The 17,479-nt window shown below is 34.7% G+C and overlaps 3 protein-coding genes across 8 annotated transcripts; 2 read left to right on the plus strand and 1 right to left on the minus strand.

Annotated features, from left to right (window-relative positions):
* The first annotated feature begins 1 nt into the window (after position 1).
* LOC100741639 (PI-PLC X domain-containing protein 2) lies at positions 2-2,144 on the plus strand. Of its 2 annotated transcripts, none has more exons than XM_012391240.3 (3): positions 2-389; positions 516-619; positions 923-2,144. In XM_012391240.3, exons 2-3 carry the CDS (start codon positions 562-564, stop codon positions 1,786-1,788), a joined length of 924 nt encoding a protein of 307 aa, XP_012246663.1. In that variant the 5' UTR covers positions 2-389; positions 516-561; the 3' UTR covers positions 1,789-2,144. The 2 variants fall into 2 exon arrangements, with proteins under 2 accessions (XP_012246663.1, XP_012246662.1); XM_012391239.3 differs by having other exon boundaries at positions 2-383.
* LOC100740916 (coiled-coil domain-containing protein 47) lies at positions 1,238-16,375 on the minus strand. Of its 5 annotated transcripts, XM_003493163.4 has the most exons (6): positions 16,194-16,359; positions 14,657-14,765; positions 13,722-14,443; positions 13,439-13,542; positions 13,247-13,355; positions 9,624-13,010 (listed from the first exon to the last, which is right to left on the minus strand). In XM_003493163.4, the coding sequence occupies exons 2-6, from the start codon at positions 14,726-14,728 to the stop codon at positions 10,274-10,276; spliced, it is 3,744 nt and encodes a 1,247-aa protein (XP_003493211.1). In that variant the 5' UTR covers positions 14,729-14,765; positions 16,194-16,359; the 3' UTR covers positions 9,624-10,273. The 5 variants fall into 5 exon arrangements, with proteins under 5 accessions (XP_024226670.1, XP_012246658.1, XP_033179373.1 ...); XM_024370902.1 differs by lacking the exons at positions 9,624-13,010; positions 13,247-13,355; positions 13,439-13,542; ... (1 more) ...; positions 14,657-14,765; positions 16,194-16,359 and adding exons at positions 1,238-1,371; positions 3,081-3,305; positions 3,407-3,578; positions 3,656-4,652; positions 4,907-5,061; XM_012391235.3 differs by lacking the exons at positions 9,624-13,010; positions 13,247-13,355; positions 13,439-13,542; positions 13,722-14,443; positions 14,657-14,765 and adding exons at positions 2,634-3,305; positions 3,407-3,578; positions 3,656-4,652 and having other exon boundaries at positions 16,194-16,375.
* LOC100742111 (kinesin-like protein KIF3B) lies at positions 5,512-9,331 on the plus strand. Its single transcript, XM_003493173.4, has 2 exons — positions 5,512-5,881; positions 6,613-9,331. Exon 2 carries the CDS (start codon positions 6,636-6,638, stop codon positions 8,811-8,813), a length of 2,178 nt encoding a protein of 725 aa, XP_003493221.1. The 5' UTR covers positions 5,512-5,881; positions 6,613-6,635; the 3' UTR covers positions 8,814-9,331.
* Positions 16,376-17,479: the final 1,104 nt, after the last annotated feature.

Here is a 17,479-nt window from a genome sequence, read left to right on the forward strand (position 1 = left end):
TCTAAATTTTATCTTCAAAATTATTTAATATAATCGTACTATTTGTGTCAAACACCTCTTTCTAAATGGTACATATTGAAAATATTACAATAATTCATAAAAAAGAACATTCAGATTTTTTTATATAAATAAATATCATGACAGCGTATCGTTAACAGTATCTTTTTTTCTAATGAACTCATTCCCGCAGTTAACTTCTCGGTTGTAGAAAAGAGGGACGCTAAATAACCGAATGACCATGAGGTTAGGTTCTATGAATCTGTACCGTCCAGTTGTGTGTCGGAAGAAGGTGCGAGGTGATTAATGCACCATCACCGTGGGAACGTTAATTTGAAAAAGCGATATAAAGCATGGAGAACATCTACTGACGAGTCATTTGACGAGTAGGTGCACGTCACCTACATCATTCCGTTCTTTCGTTATAACAATTCATCAGGAAATTTTCTACAACATCAATACTAAATATATAATAAAATGGAATATGAAATTAAAGGTGTCAGTAATTTTTCACACAGATCAAAACGAAAGAACTCCACCGTAAACGAGGAACTAGAATACTGGATGACTCGGCTACCAGAAGCTTTGAAAAGCCTTCCCATAATACGTTTGGCGATACCCGGTAAGTTTCAAAATATTTTCTCGTCTTATGAAAATCTATATTAGAAGCTAGAAAATTAATATTTATATTTCAAAGTTTTAAAGAGATCATTTAATTTTATTAGATCCAGAAGAATTAATTAATATTAAATTTAAAATTTCTTTCGACGTACACAAAATTTTACATAAAATGAAAATTTTTAAATCACATTGTCAGTTATATATTTCGATATATTTAAAAACTAATGATCCTGTTTCATACAATTATATTAACCTCAAAATTATAAAATTAGTACATGTAATATAAATTGATAACTTCTAATAGGTTCTCATGATACGATGACTTATACCATAAATCGGCACAGTGACGTGGGACCCGACGAACCAAGATACATCAGAGCTCTTGGTCGTTATTGTTCGTTCGTTTCAAAACCTGTTATTTTTAATTGGTCCATTACACAACATGAAAGCATCAAGGATCAGCTCGATGGTGGAATTCGATATTTAGACTTACGCGTGGCGACGAAGCCAACGGATGGGAATATCTATTTTGTTCATGGCTTGTACGGATCGAAAATATATCAACCACTCCATGAAATAGCAGAATGGCTGTCTTATCACAATAACGAGATCGTAATCCTAGATTTTCAACATTTTTATTCATTCTCAGAAATGGATCATCACCATCTCGTTGAAACGATTTTCCGAATATTTCAAACAAAATTATGCCCCATAGCATCTACGTTTAATCACATCACATTACATTGGCTTAATCTGGAAAAGTACCAAGTCATCGTTATTTACAGAAACGAATATGCACAAAATTATACAAATTTATGGCCAAGTGGACTGTGGCGCACTCCATGGCCTAACACCGTTAACGTTAACGAGCTTATAAACTTCTTAGATATCGAATTGAAGACGCGACCATTACAAATCGGTTTCGTATCACAATGCCTCTTAACACCTGATATTCCTTATGTATTGAAACATCTATGCGGTACATTGCAGAGAGATTTAGTACCATCGTGTCAAAAAGCAATTCTTCCGTGGATAAATAAAAAACGACCTGGCCGTGGTGGTTTAAATATCGTTATTGCTGATTTTATATCTGATCACAATTTTTTATTTTGTAAGACAGTCATCAATACTAATAAAAAATTGTATTTCAATGTACAATATTCCGTGTGAAATATTTTGTACTCGAATGCACATATGTATATACAAATTGAATATGAAATTTACGGTTTCAATGCAATCTGTTTGTGAAAAATTATTGTAAAGATATTCTTCTATCATACATTTTCAATGGAAAATTTATTTTACTTCTAAAGAAGTATCTGTATATATAATAAATAGTATAATAGATTCATGTTTATGTTACTTTATTAAAAATCTAAATATTTCATTTTTATTCTAAACCCTGGCATAACTTCTAAAGTTTAATAACATCATAATATCAATGGCTGCAGTACGTTCCTTACTTATAATTTTTAATCTATATAAATATAATACTATGAAATAACAATGATTTGCTTGAAAAGTGTTGATGAAAAAATGTTTTAAGAATAACATTTATGACATTTAGCTAATTGATTAAAAAATATTGAATAAAGTTTCACGTTTAAATGTTCAGTTCATGCACACTGAAATAGTATTTAACATCATATCATTATTATTAAATATTTACTTTCTATAAATCAATATAAATTTCATACTAATATTTTATTCTTAAATCCTATATTCTTAATATTTTTGTTCCATTTTTCACTTATATTTTACTCTATTTAATTTTAACTACTTTGATTAATATATATATATATATGTCATTATTTAAGTAATCAAAAGAATATGCTTTAAGTATTTCAATATGATTTACGAGCAGCATATATCAATATGATTGAAAGGATACATGCGTGAAGAATTTTTTATAGCTATGGTCTACTATTATGATATAAATATTTAGTAAGAATATTTATAACATAAAAGGGTGGATTTCAACAAAAATTGTGCAATAAGTAATATTAATATCAGTTCAAAACAACAATTATATATATTGTCCCCATAATATGTTGCTGCACTTTTATCAAGTCAAAGATCTTTATAACATATTATGTTGAGTTTATGGCTTATTTGATAAGTTATAATAATTATGCGCAAAATAAATATGTAACAGTAATGAGATATATTTTCAACAGGAAAACAAAATGGAGGTATATATCACAAATAAAAAATATAAAAGTATTTTTATCTCACAGAGGTCGATTTTAAGTATGTAATATGTACTTACTATACCTCTGTGACAATTTAAAGCTATTTAATGAAATTTTGATAGTTGTAAGAAATACGTAAATATGGTTGAAATGATACAGCTTTGCTATATGAGCTAAATTAAGTAGGCAGTTCAATTGAGCAACTTATAGCTCTTCAAAAGTTTTAACAAATTCTCTATAATTAGTTTTATTTGGTCATAATGCTTTCACCTTAAGCTGCTTCATTTTAGGTGCTCGTTTTTTAGCCAGTCTTCGTTGTTCTTTCTCTTCCCACTTTCTTTGTTTATCAGGATCTTCTTCTTGTAATATACGTTCCTTTTCAGCTCTACGACGTTCTTCTCTTCGCTGTGCAGCTGCTTCAGCTCTTGCTGCATGAGTTGTTTTTAAAAATGCTTCCTCTACTCTTAATCTATTTTTATCCGCTTTGCTTTTACCCTAAAAATAGGATGAAATTTCAATGAATAAAACAACAGTACAAATTAGAATAATAATATAATTTTAAAATAATACATATATATATATATATATATTCAAACCTCTTTGGATAATTTAAAACGACGTAATTTATCTAATAAATAGAAGGTTAATTGTAAAAGGAGTTTTAATTTTTCTTGACCTTCTGCATTAGTGGTACGTCCTTTAATACTTATATTTAATCCAACAAGTAAAACTCTTTTTACTTCAGGCATCGTTAGCTGAGTTGTATCTCTAAAGTGAAATTAAAGGTATGGCAACATGAAGCAAGAAAAACATTATTCTTAAAACAAAACGTATTTAATACTTACTCTTGTTGTTTTGGACCACTAAATTGATCGCTAATATGTATGTAATCTATATATGGTGCAAACTTTGAAAATGCTTGTAAAACTCTTGTATCTAAAATAGCTGATGCTGCTTCAGCAATTTCAGACATTACATAAAAACCTGATGGAAGACCAAATTTTTCCCCTGGTCTCTTTTCTGGACAATAAACACTAATATCAGCCATATCACGTACTAAATGCATTGCAGTCCTTTTTGTAGCTATTGCTAATACAAAACTATCTGTTTCATCTTTTGCTAATTCTACACGTATATGGGCCTGATCATTTTGAGGCCTCACAAGCTGTGCTAGTACCGCAACCAAATCTTGCCTCTTAATTAATTTCAATTCAATTAACATGGAATCGCACCCAACTCTCCCTGAACAATACAAGCTATAATGAGACTGACTTTCTTTTACCAAACCACTTTCAGATATATCTTTGCTCGATTTTCCTGTATCTCCAACAAGAGAGAAATTATCCAACAAAAGCTGCTTATGTTCCATGAGCCACACCTCTGCTATATGGGCATTTTTAAAACGTCCTGCTACATAATTGATAAAATATACTAATAGCCCAATAATCATTAGTATCTCTAAGTAAAAGCTATCCCATCTTGCACGCAGATGAAGTGGTATTTTTGTGATCGTTAAAGTAGAAGGTTCATCACTTTTTGGCCCTGCACTTCCTCCAGCTGCATCTAATCCCTCAAATTCTTCTTCATCTTGGAAATGATCAAATTCACTATCACCATCCACAATTAAAACATCTTCCTCGTCGAAATCTTGATTATTATTTGATTCTTTAAGGTGTTCTATATTATGATCATTGATTGTTTGAGCTGGCTTCTCTTCTTCGAAATCTTCAAACTCTGCAAATTCATTGTCTTCGGGAAGCTCTTCATGAAAATGTGCTGTGACCCATATGTTGGTTGCAACCAAGATGATGTGAACTACAACTAACCACAATTTCATTTTGTCTGAAACAGAGAAAGCAGCAAAGAGTTAGGACATTAAAACAATAAACTAAAAAAAAAATTATGCATATAATCCTATAATTATTCTGCTTGAAACGGGTAACTTCGAGTAATCTGCTATTAAAATAATTATATAAAAGTAATTCCCAAAAATGATATTTTCAGGCTAAAATACGAAGTGCTTGGAAAAGCTTTTAGTGGAATGATTTTATGTAACAAGAATGTTTACTCCTATCAATTTAATGTATTACACTAACTTCACTGTAAATTTATATAAAACTCTTCTAATTTTTCAACATTGATTCCAGTTACTAATTAAATGTAATGTTTGTAATAACACTGTCACAGCACCCTTTCGAGGTGACTTGCACGCCACGAAGCTAACTACAAACTAAAACGTCATTTCCTTGATTAAAAGATCGTAGTTATAGATAAGAATAATATTTTAATTGCCTTTTAATTTATGAAATATTTACGTTTGGGAAATTTACTTAATATTTCCCAAACGTGAAATATTTGTTATACATAACGTAATAATTCTCGAATACAACAGTTATATATATATATATATATATGTATACATGTGCATATATATACGACCACATTCACATATTTTAATTAAAAAAACACAAAATTATATAAAAATAGTTATTATTTTACTATCATAGTATTCTGCAGATAATATTATATCGATTAACTTTTCCAACGTGAATTAAATAACTTATACCAACATTATTGTTTCTTTAAGGTTTTAAAAAAATGAAAATGCGATTCGTCGATAAAGTAAATTTCTTTCTACAAACTTTCGTATACCAACATCGACACGACTATCTTGAGAAATATATCCAGTGATTAAACGAGAGATCGATTCAGTAAGTCCGTGGAAACGAGTGAGGGAAGTTGAGTGCGCACGCTTGATTGTAATACGTTTTTCCTGTCAAAATACGATGCGGTTGTTTCTGCGTTTTATCGCAATGCATCGTCAACCGTTCTAATGATTCGTTCGAGCATCGTGCTCTGATTAAAGGAGGAACTCAGACCAACCCACGAATTAGAAGTGTTCGAACAAGTGGAAATAAAAAGAGCGCGCGTTAGTGTAAATCCTAGAAAGCAAGTAATGGATCAATACTTTGCGGATAAGGGTAACATGCGGATACGACGAAAAATCGTCGTACCTTTATAGTAACGTGTCTTGTACGTGCGTGCGCTTGTTGCTTGAGAAACTTCAGAAGGTAAGTGTGTATTGTTGGAAAAATATACAGTGCCGACATTTATGTAGAACGTGTCACGCGATGTTTGGTTAAGGTGTACTACGTGTACGTACTTTCGTTTCTTTTTTTCCCGTTAAAAATAACAGAGCATCTAGTCAAAGAATGCTTCGAAAAATCAAGAAAGTTTCTCGCTAAACGTTAACAAAATCGCGGCCGCATTCCAACGCAATTTTTACGATTTCTCTGCTTAATTCTAATTCGTAATTAAAAAGAAATCGGAATATGCGTGAATTACGAGATGCTTACGAGTATTCTCGCTCCTTGTCGTTAACGAAGAAACGGATACTTAACTTTCGTCGGGGGAATAAAACAATTGTGTTTCGATTAATCAACGACCATGCAGCGGATCCTACACACTACTCCTACACACTAAAGATCACGCAAGTACAAACAGTTACGTCAACCGGCGCCTTGTTCGTCACTTTTCCATTAACGGCAACAATTGCTAAGAAGTACACGTACAATCGTAAAATTAAACAAACGAGACGTCACGTTGCTTCCATAAAACCTTTATTAATTCATAAAACACGATATTATCCGTTTTCTTTACAAGATCAACTATCACTTTTTACGATACGGTTATTTCACAATTTCACCGATTTTGCAATGGGTCGAATGGGATTAAGTATTGATTTTGCAAAGTAGTTGCATGCGTGCTCGAGTCCAGAGTCTCACCGTTGCGTTTTTCTCAGGTGAAGTCGTATCAGCCGTCAACATGGATAAGTCGGACAACCAGCTGAAAACCTGGAAAAAGAAGAGCATGAAGACGAGCGGCTCGGCGGACGTCGTGACCCAGCGCGTCCAGGTGGTCGTGCGTTGCAGACCGATGGACGAGAAAGAGTTAGCCCGTGGTTATACGCGTGTGGTCGACGTATTCCCTTCGAGGGGAGTGGTCGAGATTCGTCATCCGCGGGACGATCCTTCCACCGACAATGTGAAAGTTTTCACGTTCGATGCGGTCTATGACTGGAATTCCAGCCAACAAGACCTCTACGAGGAAACGGTCAGGCCACTGGTATCCTCGGTTCTTGACGGTTTCAACGGTACCATCTTCGCTTACGGCCAAACCGGAACAGGCAAAACGTACACCATGGAGGGCCTGAAGAGCGATCACGAGAGACGCGGTGTAATTCCACGATCGTTCGAGCATATTTTTAATCACATAGGCAGATCAGAGAACATGCAATATTTGGTGAGAGCTAGTTACCTTGAAATATATCAGGAAGAGATTCGCGACCTTTTGCAGCCCGATCAGAGTCTCCGATTCGAGTTGAAGGAGAAACCAGACACTGGTGTGTTCGTTAAAGACCTATCCACGTCGGTGTGCAAGAGCGCCGTTGAAATTCAGCAGTTGATGAACACCGGAAATCAGAATAGAACCATTGGCGCGACGAATATGAACGAACATAGTTCCAGGTCGCACGCGATATTTTTGATCACTATTGAAATGGGATCGATTGATGATAGCAGTGGGATTAGGGTCGGTCGTTTGAACCTGGTAGATCTCGCGGGCAGTGAAAGGCAAAGCAAGACTGGAGCCTCTGGCGAGAGACTCAAGGAAGCCAGTAAAATCAATTTGAGCTTATCAGCACTAGGAAATGTAATTTCAGCCCTGGTAGACGGGAAGACGACGCACGTGCCGTATAGAGATTCCAAGTTAACGCGGCTGCTGCAGGACTCTTTAGGTGGTAACTCGAAGACCATCATGGTTGCAAACATTGGGCCCGCTAGTTACAATTACGACGAGTCTTTGACAACGTTACGGTACGCGAATCGGGCAAAGAACATTAAGAACAAACCAAAAATAAACGAAGATCCGAAGGACGCGCTATTGAGACAGTATCAGGAAGAGATCGGCCGATTGAAGGAGAAGCTGGCGCAAAAGGGCACTGTGCAGAAACGAAAGAAGAAATCGAAGAGAAAGAAGGGAGACGAAGCCATGGACTCAGAGTCGGAAGCGGAAGACAGTCGGGGAGAGGATAATAAAATAGAGACGGATAAGAAATTAATTGCGGAACAATTGAAAGCCGAGAAGCAAGAGACGGAGGCACTCATAATGAGAATAAAGGATTTGGAAAGTAAGATGCTTTGCGGTGGTAAGAATATCATTGACCATACTAACGAACAACAGAGAACACTGGAACAGAAAGCCGCGGAAATTGCCGAGAGAAAGAAACGAGAGGTCGAAATGCAACAGAAACTGGAGGACGAAGAGCTAACTATGCTAGGCGTGAAAGAAACTTATTCGAACTTGCAACAAGAAGTGGATGTGAAGTCGAGGAAACTCAGGAAATGTTTCAATAAGTTACAAGTTCTCAAGCAGGAACTCGAAGACGTCACTAACGACTTCAACAGAGACAGAAGAGACTTAGAACAAACTCAACACGAGCTAATGAAGGAACTAAAACTAAAGTATCTTATAATCGAGAATTTCATTCCCGACGAAGAGAAGAATAAGATCCTATCGAGAATTCACCTCGACGAAGAAGAAGACGGTTGGGTAGTAAAGGAAACAGAACCATCCAGCGTAGACTTGATAAGGAGACCCACGTCGATTCCTGGTGCCCGTAGGCCAGTCTCCGAATATGCCCGAATTGCTCTAGCCATGGGAGGAGGTAGTCGTTATGCGGGTGAAAATATATTGAATCTAGACCTAGATATGCCAGCTAGAACAACGCTAGACTATCAAGGACCCGCTATCGCACCTACGATTCAAGCTGTTCTCGAAGAAGCGTTGCGAGACGAAGGAGACATTGACGTCGATGCGTCTAGTGCGAAACTTAGATCGAAACCACGTTTACAATCCGCGAAAATACGACCTAAAAGCGTTGGAAAGATCCCTCAAATCCCAGCGCCGGTTTATCCAAAGATGAGAGGTCTCGTACCGAAGTAGACAATTTTTTAATACGTTCCGATAAAGTCTGTAAAGAAACGTGTAAATATTGTACGAACCGCATTGTGAGCTTTGATTAATATATGTATATATATATATATGTATGTATATAATTATATGTATTAATATAATTATATATATACATATATATATATATATAATTATACGATTCGTTGTGATACGACACATGGTACTCTGTGTGCATCGATAGGCACGAAATAGCCGAAATCTTTGTAACTCTCTAGTCAGTGTGCACTGTGCAGCCACATGGTATTAATATATCGATTATTTCTGTGTCCAAGTCAGATTCCTATTCGTTTATGAAGACTGGAATGCGTAATTTTTGTTTGCCTTTTTTGTAGTATTTGTTAGAATAGAAATGCGAAACATAAGAAGAAATATAACTCGTTTATGTGTTTTTTTCCTTCTTTATACAATTAAACTTATGTGCTTTAATCTCACTAGTACCACTACCGAGTTTAAGGATTTTTTGTATCTTTGTAGTTTTGCGGATACATGGAGAACTTACACGCTTAAAAGTATTTACAAATGAAGATTATAGTTTACTCATTTAATCTAATGCTTTTTACAATTCTTCTTTTTTACTGTAAAATTACATATAGTTACCCTTGATATTATATATATATATATATTTTTTTTTTAAACATTAAAAGTGCTTGTAAAAATAACATCATTACTTTCGACTCCTTTGATATTTTATCACACGTATCTGAAACTGCTAAATTATAAAACGATGAACAATTGATCGAATTAAAATTAGCATAACAAAATTGTAGTATAAAGTAGTCGTTTTTTCGTTTCAAGTTCTTTTTTTCTTTACTTACTTTCGTCCCGTTGACATCGATCGTTTTTTAAAAACACTCCATCTTTAGAAACACTCACTCCACGCCTGTACGCGATACACTTTAAGAAAGATTTCATTGTATTTTTTTTTCTTTTGTATTTAATTTTCTCGTTACCGACGAGGGCGAGATGCGCGATTATAAACGTATAAAAAACGACGGGGAAATAAATTTTTCTGCACGAAGAGAAACGACAAATGTAAATGTGAAATATATCGGGAAGTCCTGTGACAATGAAATAAGCGTATTATTAACCTTTTTTCTTTCTTATAGAAATGATCAGGGTACTTCTGATTGGCATAGTAGTGAAAAAGTTACTCTACTAACGCAGTAGTGAAAAAGTTACTCTACTAACGCAGTAGTGAAAAAGAGCGCTACATTAAAACGTATTTACATCAATTCTGTTAAATTATAAACTCAACAGGATCCTGATCATCTCTAAATCTTGATTAGGGTTCTTGAACTAGTAACATTTAAACATTCACATTAGACACTGTAATAGTGTCTAAGGTAAAAATCCCTTAACAATTGTAAATAGCTTTACAATTATGTAAAATTTCTGTATATTCTCGATTAGCCTGTAAATCGAATGTCACGTTAATAGAAACGCTGTTGTTGCACGTAATTTCCGTATGGTTGTTGTTGTTGTTGCTGTGAATAACTGGAAGAATGAGCCGTGGCCGATCCAACGTAAGCTGATGTATCGTAATTTTGTTGAGTCGGATATTGATTCGACGTCATGGACGGTCCACTGTATTGACCCTGATTCCCTAGACCACCGTATCCTTGATAATTATAACTATTATCCATGTAACCCTGATTACCACTATAAACTTGTTGAGGATAATTTTGGAATTGTTGATTGGACATGTTTGGATAACTTAAAGAAGGTCCTTGTGGACGGGAGCAAGATTGTTGATTATTTTGAACATATTCTTGATTATAAAAACTCGGCATTGCAGCTGTTGATGTGTTAGACATTGAATCTACCGGTTTCGCCATATTTTTCTCAGAATTATCGTTTCCGAGTGGTAGATGCGATTTTGGCACGTATTTGTTTGGAAGATCACCCATTATGTTAGCTATCAGTCGCTTCGTCTCGTTTAAAATCGCATTTGGGTCGTTAGTTTTCGTTAATTCCTTTGATCTTACGGGAGAACGTGATCTCGAACGCGAGTGAGAGCGCGTCCATGATCGCGGCGAATTCGACAATGATTTCGAAAACGCTCGTGACTTTTTCTTTGCTTTTTCATTCTCACTAACATTTTTATCCGCTGCTTTATATATATCTTCAAACGTGTAATCATCATCATCATCTGATAAATCTAACTTCGTCTTTTGTTTATCGTCATTGTCATTTTTAATCTGTTGTTCTTCCTCGTCATCGTTCGCAAACATATCTATCTTAGGTTTCCATTTATCTTCCTCCTCTACGAGATTTTGATTTGCCTTACGTCCGGAGAATGGAGAAATACTCCTATTCGACTTAGACGTAATCTCTACTTTTTCTGGCGTTGGAGATTTTATTTTTGGTACTGCTGACGCTACCGACGTCATGCCCAAATTAACAAACGCTCTTAACTTTTCTACTCGAACTGGGTCGGTTACTTCTAACTTCTTTAAAAAATTAATAAGTCCGTGTTGTTCCTGAGTGGTTAGGTCTTTAAAATTCTGTAAAAGCGATTTCAAGTCCGAATCCGATAAACTTTCCATTCTGGAAGTTTGGCGTTCAACTGTATCCACCGTTGTTGAAACAGCAGGTGCAGCATGCGTTGTAGTCTCAGGTAGAGTATTATTTCCACTTGATAGTCCTTTAACGAAATCTGCGGTAGTTACTGGTTTATCAGAATTTTTAGATGCCTCAGCCATTCCTACAACTGCGTTAATGAGAGTTTCTAATTCTTCTTGCGATACGTTAGATCTACCTTGAGCTACCAAAGCAGCTGCTATCTGTTGAGCTATAGCTACCTTATCTACAGTTCCGACACCGGGTACGCTAACGGGTTCGGACTTAATGGCGGGTGTAATTATCTCAACCGGCCTTTGGTAGATAGCTGTTCTAGGCATATAGCTCGTCGATCTGGCAGCTTCTAGTTCGTGTTTCTTCTTTTTCTCCTCCTCCATTTTCTTTTTGCTTTCTGTTGCCTTATGCAGCAATTGAGCAATATTTTGTATCGCGGTTTTTGTTGGCGTTATGGCCATTTTTTCTATCATTCCCGCAAATAATTGGCCTTTTAATTTTTCTTTAACTGTTTCAAACAATACACACACTTCTTCGTCGTACAGTAATTCCTCGGCAGAATTAGGTTTCGCTTTTTCCGCTGCTAACGCTTTCGAAAGAAGGGATACTATCTTTGGTCCAAGAGAACCTAACTGACCCTCTAGTGCAGTAAGTAATCGCAATAAACCGACAACTTCTAAATCCTCGGTCAATACCTCGTCTGGTATAGGGCTCGGAGACTTATCTGTTACCGGATATGGTGTCGCGTAATGTATCGGTCTGGTACGTGGTGGAATTCCCCGAGGATAATAAGTGCTTCTATACATGCTTCCTCTTCCACGTATGTATGAAGAGTAAGCGTAATCACGTTCTCTAATGTCATGACGATCATAATAATCCGTCTTTATTGTTTTCGTACCGACATACTCCACTTCGTCATCGCTCTCCACACGATGGCGACTTCTTTTAGGCGATCTGTCGCGCCTGCTCGATGGAATCCATTTCTCCGGTGGCTTATCTTCCGGCAATTCTAATCGTTTCCTGATCTCTTCCTTCCGCTGTTGCAGCTGTTCATTATGAATTTCCCGCATTCGTTTATTCCAAAACTCGATCCACTCCGGTTTAAAGTCATGTTTGCTTGGATCTTTACCTTCGGCTTGTAATTCTTTATATCGCCTATTCCAAAACTTTTTCCATTCGTCGGGATAAGATGGATGCTTTTCTGGGTTTTTCTCGTGGAACTTCAACGCGCGATCAAGAGTTTCTTCGGCACGTCTGATTTGTTCTCGATATTTGTCCCACTTATCTCGCTCCCTAAGAGGTTCTGGGGAACGCGAACGTGAACGAGTGTGAGAACGCGTACGATCTCGCGAATATCGCGATTTACTACGATATTTCCCACTTTTATCTACTGAACTGGCTTTACGATTACGAATAGGTGTTCGTGATCTCGAACGCGATGGCGATGGGCTACTTGATATGCTCGAAAGCGACGAGAGAGATTTCGTCTCGTCGGAGGGACGTTTGGGGGACTTTTTCACGTTCTCTTCGTCTTTATCTAGGGGTTTACGAATACTTAATTTATCCCTTGTGAGAATACGGATCTTGAAACCCCTAAAAAAAGACAAAACATTAATTCAACACTTGATTTTGAGTGGCTTTATTAACGAAGGAAGGCATATGATCATATTCCATATATTTATATTGTTTCTGGATTATCATATTACTCGTCAAATTTATTTAAACGAAGAAAATGTCAAAAATTAAATATTGACAAAAACATTAAACGAATCCTGTTAAATCAAAATATTATATACACAATTCGTAATCAAAGGTAAGCATTAACTTACGATTTAGTAGTATCTGACTTCGAGTCTGTTTTCTTCGGCGATGATTTTTCATTTTTCTTATCTTCACTTTTATGTTTATTGTCTTGCTTCTCATTGGCAGGTTGAGAATCTTAATACAAGATTATTGAACGATTCAATACTTGTAAATACACAAACGATGTACATTGAAGATATAGATTGTCATATACTCACCTTTCTTTGAACTACTATTACCAGTCATTTCTGCCATCTTCTCTTCAAAGTTTGTTACCCATCGCACATCGTAAACATCCATAAATGTTAATTCTGGCGTTTCCCTGCACGTAGGAAACAGCCATTGATTTAAAGGAAAAGTAAATTAAATTACGAAGATCATTAACGCGCACCTTGTTGAATCACGTTCATAAACATTCGTAAAATCACGCGAACCGATGTTCGTATAATGTTCGACCGTATAGAAAGCCGAAAATGTGGAAAGGTAAATATCATGACTTACCTAAAATGATAGTCCTGGTAGACCCTCTTGATGTATTGCATTTTACTCTTTTCGAATTGATTCTTGTCGACCAACTGCGGTTGTAATCTTCCAAATCGTTCTTCGATCTTCTTTGCCACTAACACAGATATTTCATTAGCTCCACGCTTATAATTAGGAGTACGCGGTAATTCCGTAATTGCTCGCGATATTGTTGGGAAATGTCTATTTAGATAAGTTATTCTGTGATTATAGCTGGTAATGTGAGCCATAACAGTGCGAGGATCACCTCGTTTATCACACAAAACACATGTATAACTGGGTTCACAAGAGTCATTGTCAACCAGTTCAAGCAGATATTCAAGACCAACAAGCGGTGAACTTCTATGTCGATCCAGACTCATCTGAATCGTAGTTGTTCTAGTTATTTGATCTTCCATGCCAGGCGGTATTGGTTCACCAGGTGCCAAGCCATCACCAATAGCCGTCGATTGAACAGGTGGGGCTGTTTTCACAATATCTGACCGTTTGGACCATAACAATACTGGGTATGGCCATTCGTTTAATTTCATTTTGTGACGACTACACATATTATGATTTAGTAATTTATGAGCTCCAAATAGAGCAATATTACAGATATGACACCATATATCACCATCTTCTGTCTCAGAATATACAGGTCTGAGAGTGCCATCTTCGGCAGTGACACTGCTCCTCATTAAACGTTTTCGATCATATTCTTCCTGTGAAATATAAACACTTTATAGAATGGGCAAATAACATATCACAGAATATAAATATATAACATTAATTTGGACATGAAAGTAGTAGAAGATTTTTTATTATAGAAACACAGATTTCCTTTGCGAATTCTGCTTTGGATTAGATATGTTGTATGTATCTAAGGTTCTAATAAATAACAATATCTTTTACAAACAATTCCTATTACGCATTACCTTTTCTTTATCTGCTTCGGATAAATGAGAGGGATTGCGTCCCTCTATATCAAGATCATCAAAGTTTTGCATGGTTAACCACGTCTATGAAAAATTGTTGCTGAGTTTTCTGAAAATATAAAAGTGCTATCATGTTTGAGAATGATAACAATGCAGCATTAGGGCTGGCATAAAAGTATAAGAATTAGTTAATTGCACTACGATTACTATAAAGTACATAAAGTTAATGGTATAGAAAAATACATTCTTGATTAATTATAAATAATAAATTGGAAACAAATATATAGTTACTCTAAAGAAAACTTGAAATTATAAAAGTAATATACATATAGTCAATGCTCGCTAATATCTGTAGAAACGATATATTCACAGAATAATAATGTTATTTTATAAGCCAACCCTGCAGCAGCAATTTCATTTAATCATTTGTGATTTATTTTTTTCAAAGTTTTTTATAATAAAGCTACAGATGTAAAAAAACTATACTTACCCATTTAATGTTGTATATACTATAATACTTAAACAATTTATATACACATATATTATTTAAATGTGAAGTTTCCATCGAGTAAATTTTATGTTAAATAGGTTTATTATAACTTTATATTTGAAAGCAAATAGCTTAATGCTAACTGCTTATAAGTGCTGTAAAATATTGCTGAATAGATAATTTCAGCAACGGAAAATACAACACAAATACTTAAATACATTTTAAACAAGTTCTTATAACACACTTCATAATATAAATCAATTTTTATATATGTACTTACATATTTAGGCTAACAACTCTAAAAAGTAATTGGGCTCCTAAAGGAATTCATATTAAAAGAGATTTGTTTTTTTTAAATAAGAAGTAATTTATGTTATTATTATTACTATTACTACTACTTATAATTTTTTTGGAATATAGGAATCAATCCCTAGCTACTTACCGATACAAAGGAAACCTCATATTTCCAATAATGTTTCCAGGATACACAAGTACCACAAAACATTAAACAAAGTGCACCATGTAAAGACACTAACATCACACAAAGTTAATATTTAAAATTACTTTGCGACTGATAATAAAAAGAGAAAAACATAGCCATTCAGGTTGAAATAAAATCATGTTATATATAGAATGAACACAGCTAATACGAATAAAGCTGTGAGTTTTGTTGTTAATAGGAGAATAAACGAGACTTATATAAACAATGTGTGTCTTTTTATTAAGCGGTGCTTGCTTAAACAAATTATGCTGCTAATAACATAATAGGAATAACAAAATCATGATGAAAATTTCGGAACAACCTGTAATACAGGTAACCAAAAGGCTGTTCGATCGATTTAATCCATAAAAATATAATACAGTGGTATTTTCACTCGCGTCGTTAATTTTTGGCAATCAAGCGATCATAGCCAAATGGCGAACCCTTGATTTTTAATTAATTCTCCCTTTTACACTGCTATTTTTTTTTTTCATTTCTTTCGACGACTTTACCCTTAAATTATAACCTCCCATAACATCGAAATAAAAAGAATAAGCTTGACTTACCGAATTACCAATGCACGATGATCATATTCAGTAATTCTGTCCGTGTAGATTTTTGCTTCTTTAATTTTGTTTTCGACAAAACCTTTCGGTAGCCATATCGAAAAAGAAATATTCAACGAGCAAAGATCTGCGCATGACTGGCCCGCATATAGAGGTCGTGTTCGGTAATTAATTGCTGGTAGAAAACTTTATTACCAACGTGAATTTTTTTCCTGTTTTTACAACACCCGATAAATATATACATTTATGCGTATGTATACCGACAAAGTCAATGATGTGTGCTTCCATTTTTAAATCAATTTGAATGAAAACCGCTGTTGAATCATGCTACAAAGTACTGTTAAATATGTATATATTTAAATAAATTATGCATCTGAAACGAAAATAAAATAAATAATAAATTCTATTTCTAGATGTTAATACATATAGAAAAAAGTAACATCAAAGAGGTTTCTTCTGTTCCCTTTCATTTCTTCCTTACATTTGTTTTCAATTTGAATTTCTTATCGATAGAAGCGATGTAAATTTTTATAATGCTGTTAAAATATTGTATTTCGTAGCATCGATTACGTCGTAGCAACAAATTTGTATATACGTTCATTAGACAGATATAAATATGAATGTATGATAGTATAATACATTCGTTATTCAATTTTTCATAAAATTCTAGAAAAGATGCGAAAAATCGTATTCGAAAGCTCTACATTATTTACCGAGCTACTATGCTCGCGACAAAGTTTTCCAATATTTTAGTTGAGATATATCGGTAGATCAAAAATATCGAAAAGCTATTTGGTATGTTTGCCTTTGTAAACGGGTACTGAGAAACTATGTCACAACTTTGTGAAATTTGAATCTTTTATACTCTTTCAGTTTTCAATTTCAAAGTTGGAATTGTTTTTAATCCGAAACACGTTCGAATACTCTTTGTAACCTTTTTCCGTCGTGTTAAGGGTGTCAATAAATAAATCTCTGCACGATATTTATCGATACAGAATTATTAGAATTTATTTGCCATTAAATACGATATTTCGATTTGCGCGCATTAAAAGGATTTTCCAAGCATCGAAACCTAGTTTCTCCAACAAAATCCGAAGGAGATTGAAAAACTTTGAAGAAACATCCTAATTAGGATACCTTAGTTAATGGTGGGAATTAAAAATAAATTGAAAGGAAATGGTAAAACAAATTGGAAGAATATCTAGTTTCTGGAAAGACGTTAGTAATAAGTTTTATGATTTACCGGGCCGGCTGGAGAGTATCTTTCCTGATTAAAATTAGAAAAG

The sequence above is a fragment of the Bombus impatiens genome, unplaced genomic scaffold (assembly GCF_000188095.3).
Source record: "Bombus impatiens unplaced genomic scaffold, BIMP_2.2 scf_1055, whole genome shotgun sequence".
NCBI lineage: Eukaryota > Metazoa > Arthropoda > Insecta > Hymenoptera > Apidae > Bombus > Bombus impatiens.

Excerpts from the sequence above, each read along its gene's own strand:
- LOC100741639 (XM_012391239.3), top strand. The coding sequence starts at position 304 with ATGCACCATCACCGTGGGAACGTTAATTTGAAAAAGCGATATAAAGCA. Across the intron at positions 384-515 it reads ACTGACGAGTCATTTGACGA|ATCAAAACGAAAGAACTCCA; the intron begins GTAGGTGCACGT and ends TTTTTCACACAG. Across the intron at positions 620-922 it reads AATACGTTTGGCGATACCCG|GTTCTCATGATACGATGACT; the intron begins GTAAGTTTCAAA and ends AACTTCTAATAG.
- LOC100742111 (XM_003493173.4), top strand. The coding sequence starts at position 6,636 with ATGGATAAGTCGGACAACCAGCTGAAAACCTGGAAAAAGAAGAGCATG.
- LOC100740916 (XM_003493163.4), bottom strand. The coding sequence starts at position 14,728 with ATGCAAAACTTTGATGATCTTGATATAGAGGGACGCAATCCCTCTCAT. Across the intron at positions 13,356-13,438 it reads TAATAGTAGTTCAAAGAAAG|ATTCTCAACCTGCCAATGAG; the intron begins GTGAGTATATGA and ends TCTTGTATTAAG. Across the intron at positions 13,011-13,246 it reads AAGTCAGATACTACTAAATC|GGGTTTCAAGATCCGTATTC; the intron begins GTAAGTTAATGC and ends GTCTTTTTTTAG.